At 39.5% G+C, this 22832-nt stretch overlaps 2 protein-coding genes across 2 annotated transcripts; one reads left to right on the forward strand and one right to left on the reverse strand.

The window, feature by feature from the left end:
• Positions 1 to 14821: 14821 nt before the first annotated feature.
• LOC133744547 (leucine-rich repeat extensin-like protein 2) lies at positions 14822 to 15328 on the forward strand. The gene has a single exon (XM_062172640.1). It carries the CDS (start codon positions 14822 to 14824, stop codon positions 15326 to 15328), a length of 507 nt encoding a protein of 168 aa, XP_062028624.1.
• Positions 15329 to 15454: 126 nt separating this feature from the next.
• On the reverse strand, positions 15455 to 21896 carry LOC133743495 (DExH-box ATP-dependent RNA helicase DExH9). The gene is made up of 13 exons (XM_062171450.1): positions 21418 to 21896; positions 21125 to 21325; positions 20479 to 21036; positions 19973 to 20077; positions 19436 to 19546; positions 18926 to 19176; positions 18377 to 18500; positions 17902 to 18184; positions 17672 to 17826; positions 17309 to 17455; positions 16989 to 17221; positions 16486 to 16750; positions 15455 to 16003 (listed from the first exon to the last, which is right to left on the reverse strand). The coding sequence occupies exons 1-13, from the start codon at positions 21679 to 21681 to the stop codon at positions 15725 to 15727; spliced, it is 2976 nt and encodes a 991-aa protein (XP_062027434.1). The 5' UTR covers positions 21682 to 21896; the 3' UTR covers positions 15455 to 15724.
• Between the last annotated feature and the right edge of the window lie 936 nt (positions 21897 to 22832).

Consider the following 22832-nt stretch of genomic DNA (forward strand, 5'->3'; position numbering starts at 1 on the left):
TTTCAAAGCAATTTGTGCCAACGATTATCATGTAAAAACACACCGTGAGAATGGAACTGAATACCTTGATATTACCTCTAATGAATGTGGAAGGAAATGCATCTTAGAGAAACTTATGAGTCAATCTAGTGGACTGTACCTCACTACGATTCGGATCATTGAATCCTATGTTGTCACCAATAATGAAATATGGGACTCTGACTCATAGAGGCTTTGGCATGACCGCCTAGGGCACCCCGGTCGTGACATGATGATCCGTATTTTAAAGAACTCATATGGACATCCCTTCTTTCGAGTGAAAAATAAAATGGGACAAAAATCCGTCACACTGCAAGGTGTCGGTCCTAGTACTGCTCAAATACAGTCATTGCCTTCTGAAGTACCAGAAGCACTACCTCCCTCCCATTATGCCTCATTGACTATTTCAAATGCATATCACTCGTTTTGCAAAGCCTGCTCTTTAGCAAAAACAGGATCGAGACCTTCCTATGCTAAAGATACAAAACAAAACATTCCATTCTTACAAAGGATACAAGGAGATATCTGTGGACCTATCCATCCAGAATGCGGACCATTTTAAGTACTTTATGGTTCTGGTGGATACTTCGACACACTGGTCACATGTCGCTTTAGTGTCCACAAGAAATGCTGCAAAACTCCTAGCATAGATTATACGTTTAAGGGCTCACCACCCTGATCACCCTATCAAGTCTATAAGGCTTGATAATGCTGGAGAGTTTACATCAAAAGCATTTGATGATTATTGCATATCCATTTGGATCGATGTAGAGCATCCTGTACCCCATGTGCATACACAAAATGGTCTCGCAGAAGCCACCATCAAAAGGCTACAGATGGTGGCTAGGGCATTGGTTATGCGCACCAACCTGCCTATATCTGCATGGGGTTATGCAATATTGCACGCAGCTTTACTTATTCGTTTCAGACCCACTGCTAGCTAACCATTTTCTGCGTACCAGTTGGTAACTGGATATGAGCCTGACATTTCACACTTACGCATATTTGGTTGAGCAGTTTATGTGCCTATTGCGCCCCCACAGCGCACTAAAATGGGTCCTCAGAGACGATTAAGTATTTATGTTGGATACGAATCCCCAACAACTATCCGCTATTTGGAAACCCTTGACAGGCGATCTCTTTACCGCTAGATTTGCGGATTGTCACTTTGATGAGACAGTCTTCCCGTCGTTAGGGGGAGATAGGAAAAATGATTTTCCAAGGGAACGACAGGAATTGTCGTGGTTTGTCCCCACTTTGTCTCATTTTGATCCCCGCACTTCACAAAGTGAAAGTGAAGTGAAAAGAATAATCGATCTTCAGAACGTAACAGATTCGATGCCTGATGCGTTTACTGATATCGCAAAAGTGACGAGATCACATATACCAGCTGCAAATGTGCCTGCAAGGTTAGAAGTCTCCAACAAGGGGCATGGTGTCGCAGATAGAGGCACTGCAACCGCACTTAGTGGAGGTGTGGTTGAGGCCGTGGCTCCCCAAGGAAGAGGGGGAGGCCACTTGGTTCGATTGACACTCACCCAAGGAAGAAGAGGGCGAGTAAGGCACAAACCAATCATCAATGTATAGAATCCCTCTCATGAGATTGCCTCTGATTATAGTTATGTCCATGAATCAATACTGGAGGACGCTCCGATGTTAAAAATGATTCCAGAGAACAAAGAAATCTCAAAGGATTATGAGAGTGCGTATGAGTTGATAGAAAGATCTTCCATACACATTGATGATATATACTGTCGCTCAAGGAAACATAGAGCACGATGATATCGAACCACGCTCTGTTGCAAAATGTCAACAAAGAGCAGATTGGCCTAAATGGAAAGAAACAATCCAGGCAGAATTAGATTCTCTGACAAAGAGACAGGTATTTGGTCTGGTAGTGCTAACCCCACCAAGTGTAAAGCCTGTAGGACATAAATGAGTCTTTGTCAGAAAGCGTAATGAGAAGAATGAAGTCCTGAGGTACATGGCTCGCCTTGTGGCGCAAGGTTTCTCACAACGCCCTGGAATTGACTACGAGGAGACATACTCTCCCGTAATGGACGTTATAACGTTCCGCTACTTAGTCAGCATAGTAATTTCCGAAGGACTGGAAATGCAGCTCATGGATGTGGTTACAACATATCTCTAGGGGGATCTAGATTCAGAGATATATATGAAAGTGCCTGATGGCCTTACATTACCCAAGTCAAGTGACTCTAAACCACGGAGTGCGTTTGCAATTAAGTTGAAACGCTCACTTTACGGAATGAAATAATCCGGGCGGATGTGGTATACCCGTCTAAGTGACTACTTGATTGGGAAGGGATATAAGAACGATGAAGTATGCCCCTGCGTATTCATAAAGAAAACAAGTTCCGGATTTGCAACTGTAGCAGTATATGTCGATGATATGAACATAATAGGTACTCTTGATGAAATTAGAGAAACCGCGAGCTATTTGAAATCCGAATTTGAGATGAAGGATCTTGGGAAAACTCGATTCTGTCTAGGCCTTGAACTAGAAAACCGAGTTTGTGGAATACTAATCCACCAGTCTGCATATGTCCAAAAGTCAGGCAATTTAACATGGACAAAGTGCATCCTGCTAGCACTCCCATGATCGGTCGAAGTTTGGATGCAAGGAAAGATCCATTTCGTCCAAAGGAAGATGACGAAGAAGTGTTGGGAGCTGAAATTCCCTATCTAAGTGCAATAGGCGCATTATTGTACTTAGCCCAATGTACTCGACCAGAGATTGCATTCTCAGTGAACTTGTTAGCTAGATTTAGCTCAGCGCCAACGCAGCGTCACTGGAATGGTATCAAGAACATCTTCGATACCTAAAAGGAACCATTGACTTGGGACTGTTCTTTCCCTACAGAGAGACAAGAGGGACCGCAGATGGAACTGCAATCCCTAAAGGAAATGTTGATGGCGAAAGCGCCACTCCCTACACCGAAACGCCAAATGACGTTTTGGTTGGTTTTGCTGATACTGGGTATCTCTCTGACCCACATAAAGGTCGTTCCCAAACTGGTTATGTATTTACCAGTGGGAACACGACGATATCTTGGAGATCAACCAAGCAAACCCATGTGGCTACCTCCTCGAACCACTCAGAGATCATTACTCTACATGAGGCGGTTCGTGAGTGTGTACGGTTAAGAGCTATCATCACACATATTCGAGGGACTAGTGGTTTGAGTTCTACCACTGAAGAGCCGACTTGCATTAATAAAGATAATGCAGCTTGCATCGAACAGATGAAGCTAGGGCATATTAAGGGTGATAATACAAAACACATATCACTAAAGTTTTCTACAATCAGCAACAACAGGCCCTCCTCAAGATTCAAGTGAATCAAGTAAGGTCTGAGGAGAATATGGCAGATTTGTTCACCAAATCATTGCCTAAGGCCATATTTGAGAAACATGTGAAAAGCATAGGAATGCGAAGACTTTCCAAGCTCCCCTGATTAATGTAAGTATCAGGGGGAGGTGTAGACGTCAGGGGGGGTCTAACACACATATGTCATCCTCAAATGTAAAAGGTGCGTTGTGCTCTTTTCCTTCGACCAAGGCGTATTTTTTGTCCCACAGGGTTTTTATTGTTACTTGGCAAGGTTTTTAGTGAGGCAACAACTCATGCACCATTTCGCTTTGACTTGGCACAAGGGGGAGTGTTAAAGGAAAAACATATTGTGTGCCTTCATCAAAGCAACTAACGAAGAGGGAATCAAGGAATCAGTGATTACCATCAATCAGCACAATTACGGATCAATCAGCATTTAGTATCATTAATGTAATCGATATTTCCGTTGTAATTCTATCCCTATATAAAGGGACTATGAAATGAAATGAGTAGACCAATTCCAATTGGCATTTTACTTTAACAAAATTGACTTTATTAATACACTAAACCAATTAATATATATATTCTTGTTATCTTGTAATTAAGGTTTTCTTACTTTATCAATATTGCAATCCACCTTTAATTTCATTTAACCACCCGTTGGGCCTCTAAATTTAATATGGGTGCGTCTATTGCCATCCTACTGATTTCTTTTCTCACCCTACATTCAATATATTTAGCCTAAACTACCGATTTCACCCGTTAAATAAAAAATAATAAATAGAAAAGAAAAAAAAAACTGCAAAGGCTACGCTTCCACAGATTACATGTAATCTGTCCTTGCAACATACCCCAACTTTTATCCTTTCATGTTTCTCTCTCTCCCTTCTCTATATGGTGATTAAGTCAAGGTGAATGCATGAGGGGATCAAGCTTAAGAGAACATATACATACATACACTATATACTAATTAATATAGCAATACACCGATCAAAGATACGTACATGGTGCTCTGGGAGTTCAATGAAATATTGCTATGATATTATATATGACTGATCAAATCTGGAGGCCCATTAATTACCGCTTTGGCATTCAATTCCTGTTGTGGTTTCTTAGTTTCTTATATTATATGTGGAAGTTGAAACTTAGAGCATGAAGATGGAGAAAAAGAAATGAGAGGAGAGAAAGAAAGAAGGCCAATAGGAAACTGATGAAGACGATGCTGCTTGTTTTGTGGAGATTGGATTCAATTTTTTTGTTTACTGAAATCTTTTTACATTTTAGCTGCAAATTTTTTTTTTTTTTTGTTAACTATAATTGGGGGAAAATTTGGAAGTTTAGATCAAAATATTGGATGGTGTAAAAAGGAAGTGATAGGGTGGAAATAGCTCACCCATTTAATATTTGTATCTCTCATACTCATTAAACCTTCAATTCACTTTTTTTAAATATTTAAAAAGCTAAGTACACCTCCTTAATTTTATCAAAACATCTTTGAACAATTAAATTTGTATCTTCGATCAACCTTGCTAAAAACTTCACTATACAAAACAAATTATAGGCAAAAGAAAGCTCTCGAAAAGTCAAAGCCAAACGGAAACCTAAACCTAGGTTTTACGAGCAGTGCGGTGGCGCCTCTTGGCTTCGATCTACAACAGGGCTCTTCGGCATCACTCTTCTAGACGAGGAGAACAAGACTTTGAACTCAGGCGAGACGGTGGTGCGTTTGCCAAAAACAAGTCCGATTTTGGTTTCTTTTAGGCTCAGTTTGAGGTCGACGGCTGTGATCGGCATCATGCTTGCGGAGGCGACTTTTCCTGTCAAGGTATTGCTTTCAATCGATGTGAATCGGCATCTTTGAGCTGAAGGAGTACGGCTCGGACTTTACAGCGGGATGTGTTTGTATTGTAGCGGCGGCGTCTCCGCTTCCAGCTTAGACCAAAGGCAAGGTCTTTTCCAACTCTCCTGATGGTGGAAAGCCGCTGGCAGCCGCCGGAGCGGTGAAGGGCAGGGGCTGCTTCCCTGTAGAATTAGATCTGCCCGACTTAGGTGTTGGGAACGAAGGTTTGGGCAGTGGGCTTAGGCCTCTGCCTTGCTTGGCTGTAGAGCTGCAATTTGGTGAACTTGGCCTAACCCAATTCCCCTTTTTCTCTCTCACTTGCGTTGGGTGTGATTTGGGCTCTTCGGGAAGTGGCATCTCTCTCACTAGAGTGTACTGTGGCTGTGTTAAATGTTGCGACGTACACCAAGAGGGTCTTAGGCGTCAAGATGTTTAGGATAGTGGTTCCATTTTAGGACAGTATAGGGTAAGGGAGTTTTTAATTTCTGTATTTTAGTTTTCTGCAATTCCTTTAGGATTTTAGTCTTTTTGGATGTTCGTTTTTGGAATTTAGACGTTCTTTTTCCGAGCATAGATACAATATGAGGGGTATTCGGGCCCTTCTAGCTTGGCCGAGAGAGGTCGTATGATTTTCATCAATGAATATGTCTTTTGTTGCCCTAAAAAAAAAAAAAAAAAAAAAATCTGTATCTTCAACAATCCGTGCCCCTGGTAGCTATGCCACAAACAATATAAACTTGTTCCAATATTGTGTTCAATCAAGAAACATGAATTTCAAACCTTCCTTCCCTAATCAGCAGACCATGTATTTTCCCCTTGTTACCTTCTTAAGCTGATTTACAAAATGGGTAAATTCCTCCTATGGTACCTGAGGTATTGCTACTTGGACAGTTTGATACCTGATGTATTAAAGGGGACAGTTTGGTACTTGAAGTTAGACTCCTTTTGACACTTTGATACTTCTGTTAATTTTTCTGTTAAATGTAAGGATAAAATTGACATTTAGAATATATGTATAAAAACATAATAAAAAAACATGAGTTTGTGGGTTGATTTTCTTCATAATTTTATAGGTATGAATTAATGCTTATGAGTTATGTTGAAGGTGAAATATTCGAATTTTATGTTTAAGAAATATAGTAATCATATAGTGAACACCCATGAGAGTACTCCATTGAAACTAGTCTCGTACAACTAAATATAGTAATCATAACCCAAAAGCATTAATTCATTTTCATTTTCTCCTAAATGACCCAAAAAATGATGAAGACCTAAAATAATACCAAATAATATCATCGCATTGTGTTTATAAAGAGGAGGAAAATCCAAGTTTTGGAGGAAAAATCAGTGGATTCATAGAGAATAGTACAAAAAAATATCTGATTATTATATTTCTTTAACATAAAATTCGAATATTTCACCTTCAACATAACTCATAAACATTAATTCATACCTATAAAATTATGAAGAACGGCAATCAACCCACAAAGTACAAACTCATGTTTTTTTATTATGTTTTTATACATATATTCTAAATGTCAATTTTATCATTACATTTAACAGAAAAATTAACAGAAGTACCAAAGTGTCAAAAAGAGTCTAACTTCAGGTACCAAACTGTCCCCTTTAATACATCGGGTATCAAACTGTCCAAGTAGCAATACCTCAGGTACCATAGGAGGAATTTACCCTTACAAAATCTAGGTTTTAGAACATTCTACTATTTCCCTTGACATTAGGTTTTAGGAGGTCCAACTAGAATCAACCCTTGACATTATTGTCCCATAAGAGAGACCATTGCAGGGACTAGAGCATTATTCAGGTTTGCAATATATATACGCAAGTAGCAAGTAAGAAGTATCAAAGATTGATGCAGCCGCGGAACCTTCCCTCTTGTTACATAGAATAAATAAGGATTAATTCATGTTTACCTACCTGAACTTATGGTCATTCTTCATGTTAGTCCCTAAACTTTTAATTTCATCAAGAATACCCCTGGACTCCTAATTTTCATCAGCCGTGTCCAATTCTTGAAACTCCATCCAAAATTTCCGTCAACTGATGACGTGGCAGGAGACAGAAGGGCTAAAATGGTCAATTTACATTTCATCTGCTTTTTTTTTTTTTTATCTGAAGGGGATCATTTTCCTTTTCTTTTTTATATCTTCGACATAAGGACCAAGCTCCACATCTTCTCTGTCTCCGACACCAAGGATCTCCAGAACGTGAACCTCACTCTTACAATTCTCTATCACCGTGAGGTGAATCGCCTCCATCAGATCTTCAAAACCCTAGGGATCGAGTACGACGAGAAGGTCCTCCCTTCGGCAACCACAGGAAGGCCTCACTGCCATCTGCTTGTGAAGCTGGCATCAGAGTCGCGGTGGCGGAAGTGCTCGAGCGGCTTTGATGGTGGCAGTGGGTTCATGGACGACTTGGGTTGCCGGTATTTGAATTTCGTTGGTTGGGATTTTCTTTTTCTGTTTTGTTGCTGGGTTCAAGAACATAAATATCTAAAATTGATGGATTCAATTGTTACAATCTGGATTCAATTGCTGGGTTTTCTTCTAGCTAGATGGCTTCAATTATCTGTGAATTTTTGGTGTTGTGGTTTCCAATTTGGTAGTGGAGATGAGAGATTGAGGAAAGCATATGGGTTTAGAAACTTGCTGCAATTCTGAACTGAATTTAAGAATCTGTCGAAGAAAAATGCATGCTTTGGAGAGATAGGCTTGAGATAAGGCCATGGGATTAGATAGATTGACCGTAATATATAACTTAGAGAGGCTGCCAAATCTAGCACCATTCAATTTCCGATTCGATCGAGTGCGAGATGCGGAGATGTCCGTACACTAGGTCTGGGCAAGCTAAACTTGGCCGGAAAACCGAACCTGGAAGCCGTCAGAGTCATTTTGCTTCAGATCGAAGGGACTGGTCGAGGTTCATTTTCCAGGTATATGATGCAGGTGTATACAGAGAGCTTGTGTGATGGGGTTTGATCTGGGAATCACTCAACCAGAAGATAGGATATTGGGAGTCACTCACCAAAGAACAGAGCATAGTCTGAAACAAACTTTTAATAATGTTCATCTGCCCAACAAGGCCAATATTACATGATATATATGGAAGACACAACTTAATTGAAATTCAAGTTTCAATAGGACTCTCACTATGACCAAAGATTACTTGACAACTTTCCATACGCATGACTTGTTTTAGAGACTAGGAATTAAATTACTGTTGCACTTCCAATGGATATTAATTAGATTGAGCTGGACTCTTAAGTGATGCATCAATCTTCCCTTCCCGAAAAAAAACTCGTCCTCGAGTTTGGAATTCACCACTCGTTCCCATGTAACTTGATCAAGCTCTCGCAAGTCCTTTTCGCTAATCCATATGGCTTCAGACTTAGGCAGATTCTTCTAATGAACTAAATATTGTGTGTAAGTACCTCGACGAGTTGAAATGGATCTGCTATCAAGGACTTCCAGTGAATTAGTCTCCTTAGGTGTAGAGGAGATGTCAATGTCTTGAAGAGCTGTAGTAAGTGAATCTGGTTCACCATAAAAAGGATAGAGATCTGAGATGTTGAAAGTTGGACTGATGTTCAGGCTTGCTGGTAGTTCAAGTTTGTAAGCATTAGGTCCAATTTTCTTCAAGACTCGACAAGGACCAATCTTCTTCTTCTTCAGTTTGTGATAAGTACCAGTTGGGAATCTTTCCTTCCTCAAATAAGCCATCACCAAATCACCTTCTTGGAATTCAACATGGCGTCTATGTGCATCAACATTGCGTTTGTAATTGTCATAAGCCCCTTCCAGATTCATTCTAACTTGTTCTTGAACTTCCCGAATGTGACTACTAAATTCTTCAGCCTCCATGCTACTCTTGCCAATATTAGTAACAGGAACACGATCCAATATGTGACTTGGATTTCTTCCATATACAATCTCAAATGGAGCCTTGTGAGTGGAGCGATTCTTGGAACTATTGTAGGAAAACTCAGCATGTGGAATCACAAAGTCCCATTGACGAGGACTATCACTAGCAAGACATCTCAGGAGATTACCCAATGTGCGATTCACAACTTCAGTTTGTCCATCAGTTTGTGGATGACAAGTACTAGAAAATTGAAGCTTGGTGGCCAAAAGCTTCCATAGAGTCCTCCAAAAATGGCTCATGAATCTGGTATCACGATATGAGGTTATGGTCTTAGGCACGCCATGCAAGAGAACAACTTCTTTGAAGAAAAGATGAGTTGTGTGTGAGGCATCTGTGGTGTTTTTACATGGAATAAAATGAGCCATCTTTGAAAATCGGTCTACAACCACATAAATTGCATCATTACCCCGCTGTGTTCTTGGCAAACCCAATACAAAGTCCATGCTAATGTCTTCCCAAGATTGGCTAGGAATAGGAAGGGGTTGATAAAGCCCACTATTTTGCTTTCCCCCTTTCGCTTGCTGGCAAATTAAACACCGATTAACATACCTCTCCACATCACGCCTCATCTTTGGCCAATAGTATCTCTCTTGAACTGCAGCCAAAGTTTTGTCTCTTCCAAAATGCCCACCTCGGCCTCCCCCATGCAACTCACTGATGATTTGAAGTCTTAGAGATCCTTCTGGGATACAAAGTTGATTGCCTCTAAATAAATACCCATTCATCAACATGAATTCTCTACTTTGGCCAATGTCACATTCAACCAAAACTTTGCTAAAGAATGGATCAGAATTATAGTATTGTGGAAGCAAATCAAACCCAATAACCTCATAAGACAAAGTGTTAAGCAAACATACCCGGCGGCTAGGTGCATCAGCTGCTTTGTTTTTTGCACCAGACTTATGCTTAATAACAAATGTATATTCCTGAACAAAAGAGACCCATTTAGCATGCCTTGAATTGAGCTTCTTTTGAGCACTGAGGAAACGAAGTGCTTCATGATCAGAATATAGTACAAACTCCTTATGGATTAAGTAGTGCCGCCAGAATCTCAAGGATTGCACAATTGCATAAAACTCCACATCATAAGTTGAATAACGCTTCTTGGCGTCATTTAATTTCTCGCTGAAGAAAGCAATCGGACGTCCTTTCTGACTTAGGACAGCCCCAATTCCCACATGAGAAGCATCACATTCCACTTCAAACACTTCTTCAAAATTCGGTAATGCTAGGATTGGTGCTTTAGTAAGCTTCTGCTTAATTAAGTTAAAGCTATCTTCAGCAGACTTTGTCCAAGTGAATAGACCAGCTTTCATACAATCTGTTAGAGGAGCAATTATGGCACTAAAATTTCGAATAAAACGTCGATAGAACGTGGCTAGCCCATGGAAACTTCGAACCTCAGAAGTAGACTTGGGAAGTGGCCATTCAACAATTGCTTTAATTTTCTCATCATCCACTTTAATTCCTTCTGAACAAACTATATAGCCCAAAAATGCTACATTATTTTTCATGAAAGAACACTTCTTCAGATTGGCATACAACTTCTCCTTTCTCAGAATCTCTAACACTTGGCGAACATGATGTAAGTGTTCATTTGGATTCCTGCTGAATATGAGAATATCATCAAAATAAACAACCACAGATTTTCCGAGAAGAGGCTTCAATACCTGACTCATTAGTCTCATGAAGGTGCTAGGAGCGTTGGATAACCCAAATGGCATGACAAGCCACTCGTAAAGCCCATCCTTGGTCTTAAAAGCAGTTTTCCATTCGTCACCCGCATAAATCCTTATTTGATGGTAGCCACTATGGAGATCAATCTTGGAGAATACTAGTGCCCCATGAAGCATATCAAACATGTCCTCAAGCCGTGGGATGGGAAACCGATATTTCACCGTAATTTTGTTAATAGCTCGACTATCTATGCACATTCTCCATGAACCATCTTTCTTTGGTGTGAGAAGAGCAGGAACAGCACAAGGGCTGATACTAACCTGAATATATCCTCTCTTTAAAAGCTCCTCCACTTGCCGTTGAAGTTCTGCATGTTCCTTAGGACTCATCCGGTAATGCGATAAATTAGGTAGAGAGGCACCGGGAACCAAATCAATTCTGTGTTGAATATCCCTCATAGGTGGTAGGCCAAATGGTAACTCTTCAGGGACAACATCTGAAAACTCCTCCAGCAAATTATGAATACCTTTTGGTACTTTCAAATCCTCTTCTTCAGTTGTGTCAGGATAAGCCATGATAGCATAGGCAATACCACTTTCTCCACATGCTTCTGCAAATTCTTTTATGGACAAAAGATTGATAGCTGCCTCCTTGGGGACTGTTTCTTTAGATGGAGTTAAAACATACCTGACCCCTTTGAGATTAAGAGAGTATGTGTTGTTGTAGCCGTCATGATGAACCTTTCGATCATATTGCCATGGCCGCCCAAGTAAGATGTGACATGCATCCATGGGAAGAACGTCACACCAAATTTCATCCTGGTACTTACCAATAGAAAATCTCACCAAGCACCTTTCTTTAATTGGAACTTCACCACCTTTTTTGAACCAAGAAATTTTGTAGGGTCTCGGGTGCTTTTCGCATTTCAGTTGTAGCTTCTCAACCATCCCTCTTGCCACCATATTTTCACAGCTTCCTGAATCAACTAAAACCACACACTTCTTACCATAGGCAGTACAATAAGTATGGAAAATATTTGTTCGCAGCCAATGATCTTCCCCTTGTGACTTTGGTGCAGTCAAAACTCGTCTTATAACAAGGCTCTCAGCTCCACTATCAGGTTCACACACTTCTTCAAGAATTTCTCCCTCTCCATCAGTGTCATAAATTGGCAAGTCCTCGCACTCTTCATTGATCATGTTTAGACGAGCTTCTTTACTTTTCTTTGGACATTCATAGGCCATGTGACCCTCCAAACCACACCGAAAATAACTGACATCTTTTTTCTCGCGACCTCGCCAGCTACTAGCACGTTCAATGACATTCCTTTTATCTTCAAAGGAAGTTTGATTGAAGGATCTTGGTGCTCCTGATTTTTCTTTTGAAGTTCCGCTCCCCGGAGTTTTCACAAAACGCTTTAAAGATAGCCTTCTCAATTTTTCTGCTTTCAAGGCCATCTGATAGCACTCTTCCAGCGTGCGTAGGTGATGCAAGATGATCTCATCATGTATTTCTTGTTTCAAGCCACTCAAATACCTTGCAACTAGTTGATCATCAGTTTCTTGTAATTGCAGCCGCCTCAACAGCTTATAGAATTCTTCTGTGTAATCAACCACACTTTGGTCTCGCCTTTGACGAAGATGATGAAACTTAAGATATAGAGTTTGGTTGAAATCAGGGGGCAAAAACATGTCATCAAATTTCAATTTCATTTCAGCCCAAGTATTGACACGACCCAATCCCCTTCTTTCCCGACGTTGCTGATACTCTTGCCACCAAGTTAGAGCAGTACCTTGGAGCTTTGTGGCCACAAACTTCACCTTCCGATCTTCAGACATATCTTTCCATTGGAAGAAGGTCTCTAAAGAGGCAATCCAATCACAGTAGGATTCAGGATCCAGCTTACCATAGAAATCAGACACATCAACACGAATACTTTTATCCGCATTTTCTAACGCCTTTGCAAGGCGCTCCATTGCCCAAGCAGATTGCAATTGTACTTGTTCCGACGTAGTCGTACCGAAACTTGAGTCGTCAGAGCCTCCATGTTCTTGTTCTTCTGGGATATTGAATGGGTGCTGAATGCCACCACCAAAATTATTTCCACCGTCTTAAGCAGGGAGCCGCCTCAAGATCTCTTCCATCATTCGGTGCAAATTCTCATTGGATCGCCTCAACTCATCTATCTCATCACGTTGATAAACATCATCAACTGGAGCTGTTCGTCTACGACTTCCACGCCCCCGTATCATGATGACTAGAAAGAAAACGCACCCACCAAAAGTAGGCTTTACAGCGGAAACCCGCTCTGATACCACTTGATGCAGGTGTATACAGAGAACTTGTGTGATGGGTTTGATCTGGGAATCACTCAACCAGAAGATAGGATATTGGGAGTCACTCACCAAAGAACAGAGCATAGTCTGAAACAAACTTTTAATAATGTTCATCTGCCCAACAAGGCCAATATTACATGATATATATGGAAGACACAACTTAATTGAAATTCAAGTTTCAATAGGACTCTCACTATGACCAAAGATGACTTGACAACTTTCCATACGCATGACTTGTTTTAGAGACTAGGAATTAAATTACTGTTGCACTTCCAATGGATATTAATTAGATTGAGCTGGACTCTTAAGTGATGCATCAATATATAACTATATACGCCTTTGTTTAACTCGATTTGTTTATTTCTAGGATCAAATTCACAATCTTTAATCTGAAATCTCTGTTTCCGTTGATAGAATGAGGAATTGAAATCATGTCCATGTGCCGGATATAGAAAATCGGTGGGGAAGGGGATAGAGAAGCGCGCAGTGGTCGACTGAATTTTGAATTGAAGACTGAAGGACTGGGTTTTGGAGTGTGAGAGATTGAGACTCTCAGTCTGAGAGAGAGTTAGATCGCAGACTGCTGAAAAAAAAAACTGAACAAGACTTGATATTGTGGCTCAGAGTCTCAAAATCTTGGAGGAGATGTTGTGTTCATATAGAAGAAAGAATTTGTCAAGAAATCGTGATTATGTATGAATACAAGACTTGATATCGTGGAAGATATTATTCCTATAAGTCCTTATTTTCATTTTAAAAACATTGGCTTTTTTAATTATCGTTTTTAATTATTATTTATTTATAATTATAATCAAATAACGTTATTATTGGAATTTCGCCCTTCTGTCTCCTGCCACGTCATCAGTTGACAGAAATTTTAGATGGAGTTTGAAGAATTGGACACGGCTGATGAAAATTGGGAGTATAGGGGTGTTCTTGATGAAATTGAAAGTTTAGGGACTAACATGAAGAATGGCCATAAGTTCAGGTAGGTAAACAAGAATTAATCCAATAAATAACCTCTCATTTCCTTTTGTCCATGGAGCAACAAAATGGCTTGTTCTAGATTCTTGCACCACAATGGAAGAAAACGAAAAACAAGTCAGAGCAGTCGCAGAATCGACTTGCAAGTGCCTGGAGTTGAAGAGGTGCAGAAAGGTCCACAATGGAAGAACTCAAGAAAGAGACTGAGAGTTTAGGTTTTATGACATTGAGAGTAGTAGTTGATGGTAAACTAGAAAACAGGGCAATATATGGTCCAATTTCTTTACTTCTTCGAATAATGCAATTGTTATGCATGGATTTGAATGGAGCCTCTGAGAAACCAAGGCTTAAAGTTATGAAGCAATTAGACTGTATGAATCGGCGGGTCGTAAAAGGATTGCAGAACTCTTCTTCGACTAAATTAAATTTGAGGGGTATGTGTTGGTGGGTGTCGGTCAGTGGATTAATAACGGCTATAAGATTTGAAAACTGAAAAGGACAAAAGATTACTAGTCGTTGAAAAGCATAGGCACCGCTCCTTCTCTACACTTTTAAGACTAAGTTCAAGATACCATTCTCATTTCCTCATCAATATTCCATTCCAGGCTCTCTCTCACCCATCTCATGATCCAAAATCCCTTGATAGCTTTGCAAACCCCAAACGGAGGAAGCAATGATAAAAGCTGTGAAGAAGCTCAAGTTGTGGCCTAGAAAGAAGAGAAAAAGAAAGACTCGCCCTCCTCCTCCACCCTATGATCCTCCACCACCCCCACGACCACCCCGACATCAATGTCATTGTTGCTCCTCGTACACCGCCTCCTCCTCCTCAACAACTCAGCCGTCCGCACCACCTTTACCACCATGGATGGAATATACTGAGCATACCCATGAGATTGACAATCTTCTGGCGCCTGAACTACAGCGTCCTGCTCCAGAGCTAGCCTATCATCCACTTCCAGTTCCAAGCAAACAAGAAAGTACTGCTCCTGCTTTAAATTCAACCTCAACTTACCAGCAATATATGGTTCCGGTTCCAGATCCAGATCCTGTGTATGGCGTACCAGTTGCACAAGCCCCCATAGCAGCAAGGCCGAGATCTGCTGGCTTCTTTGGGTCTGTTGTTGACTATTTGTTTGGCTGCTTTTTTCCATGTTTTCGCATTCGTGAGGTTATCAAGTAATGGAATTTTACTCGGGTTTTTCCGTGCAATATGTAATACAAGGCATATCAATACTATGTGAACAGTATTTACTGGCTTCATAATGTTTACAAGTTACCTGTAATTAGATATTTGGCGAAACAGAAATGAAGCAAATAAAACAGACCAGCTACTATTTCATAAATATTGAAGCTTACGTGCTCTCTTACAACAATACTACAAAAATACAGATACCCTTCAAGTACCATAAATAATTGATATTTCACCATCCAGGACTTGATTGCTAGTGCCACCAGCCAATCTCTTTGTTCTCAATCCGTTAGCAGAGCAATTGAAAATCCTTGTACAGGGATCCATCACCTTGATATATATTCCTCTAGTAGCCCCATGGCAAAAACAAAAAATTCCAGCCAAAAATTACAAGTATAGGGAAGCTGCAAAGACAATGTCTCTCTTGATTTTTGAAACAGCCTCCTCAAATTTTGATTCAAGATCAGTTTCTCCAATAGAATTGGCTGCGTGTATAAGTTGCTGAAGAACTTCCTCTAATCTCCTGATTGCCCTGATTAAGCTACCCTCGAAAACCCCTGTAACTGACATTATCTCATAAAATTTTGACCCTTTTGCCCAAGCAAATGCAGCCTCCATAATATCAGGCCGAAATGAATTCACAAAGCTATCGATGTCAATTTCAACCTGCAGTATATCCAACAGAAAGAGGGAACATTTCAGTTGCGTATATAAGAAGAAGGTAAAAACCATCCACTTTGCAACTGCATAGAGAAGCCAAGCACGGAATCCACCTAAGCACAAGTGGGACTCAACAGCATAGGAATTTCATTTGAAGGTCCTTAGCAATTTGTCATATGCCCAATTTACTATGCTTCCACATAAACTAGCCATTTCATCTCAGATAATACAAATCATGTTGGTGTTGATACATACTCTAAAGAAGAGAAATCACATTTTGACAAACTTCACTAAACAAGATGCATGCATGTTACCTATGCTACTGAAATAATGACAAACTACATTGAAACAACAGACAAACTGAACAAACATCCGACTTCTATTTCACAAATAGGACTTCGAACTTTTTAGAGGCAAATAAATCCCTGTTATCACAAGCTGAGAAAAAGCTTAAAACAACAATTTAACTTCACCAGAGAAAAATGTACCTTGCACTCAAGCTGAACTTCAGCCACCCTCCGAGCAGTTTCTTGTAATTGCAAGAAGAGCAGGTCAAGTTCTTCTCTTGGTTTTGTAGCATCTTTTAGTTTTTCCCGCCAAACAAAACATGAGAGAAGAGATACCATCTCTTCTACCTTTATGTCCTTGAAAACGCCATTGAACATGAGCTCTGTGAGGGTCAACTCATCTGCACTACTGATTTCACAAGCAACCTTACCCTTCAACTGCACAACATCATCGCTAGTAACATATCTGCATTCCAATCAACCCAATCATTTTAGTATTATTTCAAAGACTGAAAAAGTAAATTGTCATAGTTGCCTGAGACTTTCAAATCTCGTCTACAGTATGAGAATTGTAATTTTTGAATTTCATACTAAATGATAAGCAAACAACAGTGACAAAACATCGGTGCGGGAAAACTAAGCAACTCTGTCATAAAAAGTGAGAAGGCCAGAGGAGGTGAAGTGAAGGAAAAAGAAGTAATTACCCTAGCCTCCGAAGAACCCGTTTTCGTGCCTTAAGTTCATCTTTAAAAGCCAACGCAGTTGAAGAGCGCATTGTTTTCTTAATTGACTTGATCTTCGCTGCCAATTCCTGCTTCATGTGAAAAACCTTGAGCTTTTGCTCAATTAGTGGTGATTTTGCAATTTCATGCCTGTCAAACAGGTTCTCTAAAGCCTCAATCCTACGAGCCACTTTTTTGTACGAACTACTTTGAATCTGAAGAAAGAAAAAGGGGAGGTGTGCTCAGTAATAAAAAAAGCAATCTTTAAAATAAAGAGGATAAAAAAGTTTGCAGTAGCGTACCTTCATGTCTTCTTCAGGATCTAAAAGAGGAATCTTCTCTCCAAATCTTGAAAGAGTTTCAAGAACTTTCTTCAGTGTGTTTTCTCGAGCTTGTAATGACAAAAGATCATTTGGTATGACCATACAAAGTCGACTCATGCTATTAATCTGTTCATATATAAGACATAATATATGTTATTAACTGTTACCGTATGTTAACAAAGTTAAATAGCACAGGAATAAAAAAGATGCAAGCAGTTTTCGTAAATAACCATAAACAATTCCAAGTTCAGTTGATAATTTGGAAGAGTGATAAAGGCAAGAAAAGCCAAAAGAAATGGAAATTTGATGCAATAAACAGAAGAACAGTATCAAGCATTTGACCTGAGAGATGGAAATCGAAACAACAACAGGTTCTCCCAGTTCTTTCAAAGGAACAATTTTGAGTGTTTTTTTTGCAACTCCATTTGTGCCGACCAGACACCTAGTCAAAACATCCACTGTGTAGTTTGAATCTTCAGGTCTCTTAACTGCATCGTCTGGAAAACACATGAACCATTTAGTGACCTAAAATCCCAAATAGTAACAGACTCTAAGCAATTGAGAGTTCTAACCTTCAGAAACAGTTTTCACCCGTTGAAAATTAAGTATAACACCCCATGTGACATGGTCCTCGGTAGAAAAAGAAGCGGAAGCTTCATCACTCTTGGTGCATTGGATTGACACAAGCCTACCAGGTTTCAGAAATGGTAAGCAGTACTTTGGAGAAATCACAATCTCACGAAGATCCTGCTTTAAACTCTTGTATTGCTGTACTAGATTGTAATAATTCCTTACACTATCTTCTTCTTCAATTATAATTGAATCCCTCTCTTGCTCAAGCTCCTTTGCTTGTTTCTGCAAGAATAACATAACTCGCAAATCGATAATCCGTATGCTAACAATACAAAATATAAATCACTTCCTAACTCTAATAGATTTCTTTAGTTGTTAAGAAACTTTGCGAAACAAACAAACCACAACCAAGTTACAAATAATGGAAGACCAACTGCAATTAAAAACTATTAGCCTCTGCATCCAGCAACTAACCTCCAGATTGGGAATGGCACGATCAGCTTGGAACTGATAGAATGAGTTACGAAGTAAATTTTCTGGATTACCATCTTCAGAGCGCAATTGATTCAAAAGCATGTTGTAGCTTAAATGAAAGGCACTGGAAAACAAAGCAATAGGTAAGGAAAAAGCAATTCCAAGAAAATGGAAAGAGGAGGATTTCTCAGAATTAAAAAAAAAAAAAAAACATATTTTTAGGGAAAAATATAAATATATATTTAAAAAATAAAAAATAAAACTCTCAGTGAAGGAAAGGGTGATATCAAGACCAGTCAAACTATTGGTTTGATCCAAATACAATGTGTCATAAGAAGATGGATTTGGTTTTTCAACTCAATTTTCAGTTTTGTACTTTTAAACCATTTGAACGGGGTTTTAAAGAACATCTAGATCCCTTGGCTATCCAGTCCAACGGAAAGCCAAACACATGACTAGTCTAAACACACTAGTCCTACCTTTAGCCTGTTGGATAAAAAGTGTCCTAAAGGTCTTATGCACATATAATTCCAGATTGAGAACATATACCTGTTCAAACTATCAGCATTTCCTTTAAGCATCATTTTGGCAGTAGATGGCTCTAGCTTCTCATCTACCATAAGTATGCATATCCCACGTTTATCAATACCCCGGCGACCAGCACGACCACTCATTTGTATATACTCACCACTGGTTATCCATCTGAACTTATTACCATCAAATTTCCGGACATTGGTAAATACAACAGTTTTCGCAGGCATGTTCAGTCCTATGCTGAAGGTCTCTGTTGCAAACAAACACTAAAGAAATATATTTCAATGTTTATACCACTTTGTCTAAAACATATATCTGTAAATACATATGTATACATCATTAGGCTGGAAGAAAAGAAAGTATACAATTTGATCAACAGTAAAAGCAGACAAATATTGATTTTGGCTGAAAGTGGCCGAGGGGTTTAGGAAAAAAAACTCAAGACCTATCTATGATAAAGCAAGCAAGTTTGGCTGGTCTATATATACTAATTGAAATCACAGGGATGCTACAAGTAATCCATACCTTGATAAGACCTTCCTGAAATAATATCTCAATCACTTCCTTTAGAATGGGAATCAAACCAGAATGATGCACACCTATTCCACGCATTAAAAGGGGTAACATAGTGGTAACCTGTTTAGAAAAGTATATTAAGAAATGAATATCAATATGAAATAAAACAAACTTAATATCAGGGTTCACATGATATATTTTTAAACACAATATTACACTACCAAATTCTTATTATCTGAACACATATAAAGAGGAAACCGTTAACTTAACTCTTAGGTAATTTTATTTGTGTTGTATTTAAAGTAATAAGATGAAACAACCATTGAGTGTGTTAAATTTCATATTCTTACCCAACTATCTAAGTCATAATATAACTCACATATTTGGAGGGAGTAGAGCACAGAAACAGAGAGAGAGAGAGAGAGAGTAACTCGACACTCTAAGAGTAAATGTTCAAAAGAGGATATAACATCACATCGTCTAAACCCAACACAGAGCCATGCTTTGAAAGACACGTATCTTGGAAAGGAAGGAATGACAACTTGCCTGGGGTAACTTCTTATCGTCATCTGAAAGCATATCCATAGCACTCCAGAAGATGGCTTCTATGTTTGCTTTCTCACTGTCCCCATTTAGGTCCAACTTTGCCATCTATATGACCAAACAGACAAGAAAAAAGTTGGAAGTGTAAAACTGGTATTCAACAAACTGATGAAGAAACTAGTAATGATAACAAAGTTTATACTAAACTATTGTTCCACTTGACCATGAATTTAAATCAAACAAATTCCAGAAGGTTATCAAAACAAACAGTATCACTTCTGAATGGATAACCATAGTAAATATCATGTGATTTTTCATCCAAAAGTTTAAGAAAGGTTTAAATGGATAAGCAGGTCATAATACATCAAATCTTAAACATGCAGTCAATAGGGTTCAAGAGTTCACTTTGCAAAAGAGTAAGCCACTAATAGTCGGGCAATGTATTAGACTGGGGCATGGTAGAACTCAAATGTCATTTTAAAAATAAACATTTCCAAAGGGGTTTGTACCTGCATTGCAAGTAATTCACATTCCCTTTTGCTAAAGCTGAAAAGTATGACAGGGTCATACTGACGCTGAATTATCATTTTCACCATCTTGAAGATATCGCTTTCTTCAGCGGCCTTGCCGATGACCAGACCCTTCTGCCACTTTCCATTTTCCTTCTTCTTAGCAGCGTCGGAGGCAGGAGCAAGTGCATTAAGAGCTTGTTGAAAGCTGTCCTCACGAAACTTTCCTTTTTCATCAACTACCAAGTACAGACCATCCCCTCCGGAGGGGAAAATATAATGCTGAAGAGGAGTGGGCCTATAATCCGTATAGACAATGTGGCAAGGCTGTCGATGAACCTTTGCGAGCCAATCAGCAAATTCCTTGGCATTGGGCACAGTTGCTGAGAGGAAGACAAAGCGAGCATTCTTTGGAGCCATAACAATGCTCTCTTCCCACACCACACCTCTCTCGAGATCCCGCATGTAATGCACCTCATCAAAGATTATCCAAGCCACCTCTCGCGTCACCTCTGATCCTTTGTACTGCATGCTCCGCCAGATTTCCGTGGTCATCACCTGAAATACGAAACCAATTGACAAGTCCATTCTCATATGGGCAATCCCAAAACAAAGAAAAAAGAAAAAGGGTATGCAATGTGTATACCAAGCACGAGGCGTTGGGGTCGATTGTTACATCTCCAGTCATCAACCCAACATCCGAAAACTCCTCTTTGAACTCTCTGTACTTTTGGTTGCTGAGAGCTTTGATGGGTGCGGTGTATATCACACGTTGCTTGTTACGCAAACACAACGCAATCGCGTATGACGCAACAACGGTTTTTCCAGCAGATGTGTGAGCAGACACCTATCAAAATGGGGGATTCACATTCAAAAAAAGCATACTCGTAATTCGAAAAATTCAATGCCAAAAAAAGAAGAAGAAGAAGAATTAGTTACCATGACGGACTCGCCATTTTCAATGCATTTGATGGCTTCGGACTGAAAAGGGTCGAGAGTGAAGGGGAATTTCTTGGCGGGTTCGGAAGAAGAAGGCGGCGGCGGCGGCGGAGGAACATAACCCTCAGGGTACGACACGTCGTGCACGCAGACCATCTGTTCATTGTTGACGATTTCAAGAGTGTTCTTGTTCTCCGACTTGGCTACTTTGGGTGGAGCTGCTGCAGAGTCATCTTCCTCCGATTTTCTCTTCAGGGTTCCCATTAATTAATCACTGACGCGAAAGAAGATAGAGAGAGAGAGGGGGGGGCCTTTGCTTTCGGCTCTGGGTTTAGGGTTTAGAGGCGAGGCTAACCTACGTCTTTACAAAATTATCTAATTCTATTGCGGAAAGCAGAAAACCTGGTCGTGTGACCGTGTCCCAGTTCGCTGCGTTTCAGTTTTGGACACCGCTTGCAGATGCCTTTTTTTTTTTTTTTTTTTTTGGGAATAACGATGCCATTTTTCCTTAATTAATAGGGGAAACTGGGAAGTGCAGTTATCTTTTTACTTTCATTTTTATTATGAATAATATCTAATAAATAAAAACAAAAAATTTCTTGTCTGACAGAGCTTCATGGGCTCATATATTGAATTTTAGGGAATCGAAATTGGGAGAGAATTGAGTTGTATTTTCATTGATAATAGGGGCTTTTTTATAGGGGAAATGATCATTTACCCAATTTCAGCTTAAAAATTACCCACTTGCTCCATTAACAGTTTTTTAACCCCATTTACCCAAAACACTTTAAGGGATTATTTCCCTAATACCCAATTAATTCTTTTTTTTATTCTTTTTATTTATTTTTGGAACTTTTTTGCCCTCTCCTTCTTTCTCACTTAGAGAGAGAAGTCATCCTCCACCTTGCTATGCTCCGGTGACCAGTGGCCGACCGCGGTCTCCGGAGACCAGTGACCAGAGTCCGGCGTCCAGTGACCGGAATCCCGAATCCGACTGCCGGACTGGTGACCGGATTCCGGCGTCTGATTTTATTACCCCCCAATAATCATATTATTACCCCCTAATAATCATATTATTGCCCCCCAGTAACAAGTTCATTAGGGATCAATAATTAGTGAAAAATGAATATGTTTTTAATTTGGAATGTTTTAGTAGGTTTATCCAAATAAATAATCTTATTATTGCTCCCCAATAATCTTATTATTGCCCTAATAAACATTTTATTGCCCCCCCCCCCAGTAATATTATTATTGCCTCCCAATAATCTTATTATTGCCCTAAAGTGAAATGCATAAACTCCCAAAACCAAAATGAATACACAGACACAATTGATCAATTTATATGTTCAATTGTATAAGTTCATTTTTTTTTTCTTTTTTTTTTTTCCTTCCCCATTCTTGGAACTCAAAAAAAA

Source organism: Rosa rugosa, chromosome 4 (genome assembly GCF_958449725.1).
Source record: "Rosa rugosa chromosome 4, drRosRugo1.1, whole genome shotgun sequence".
In the NCBI taxonomy this organism is placed as follows: domain Eukaryota; kingdom Viridiplantae; phylum Streptophyta; class Magnoliopsida; order Rosales; family Rosaceae; genus Rosa; species Rosa rugosa.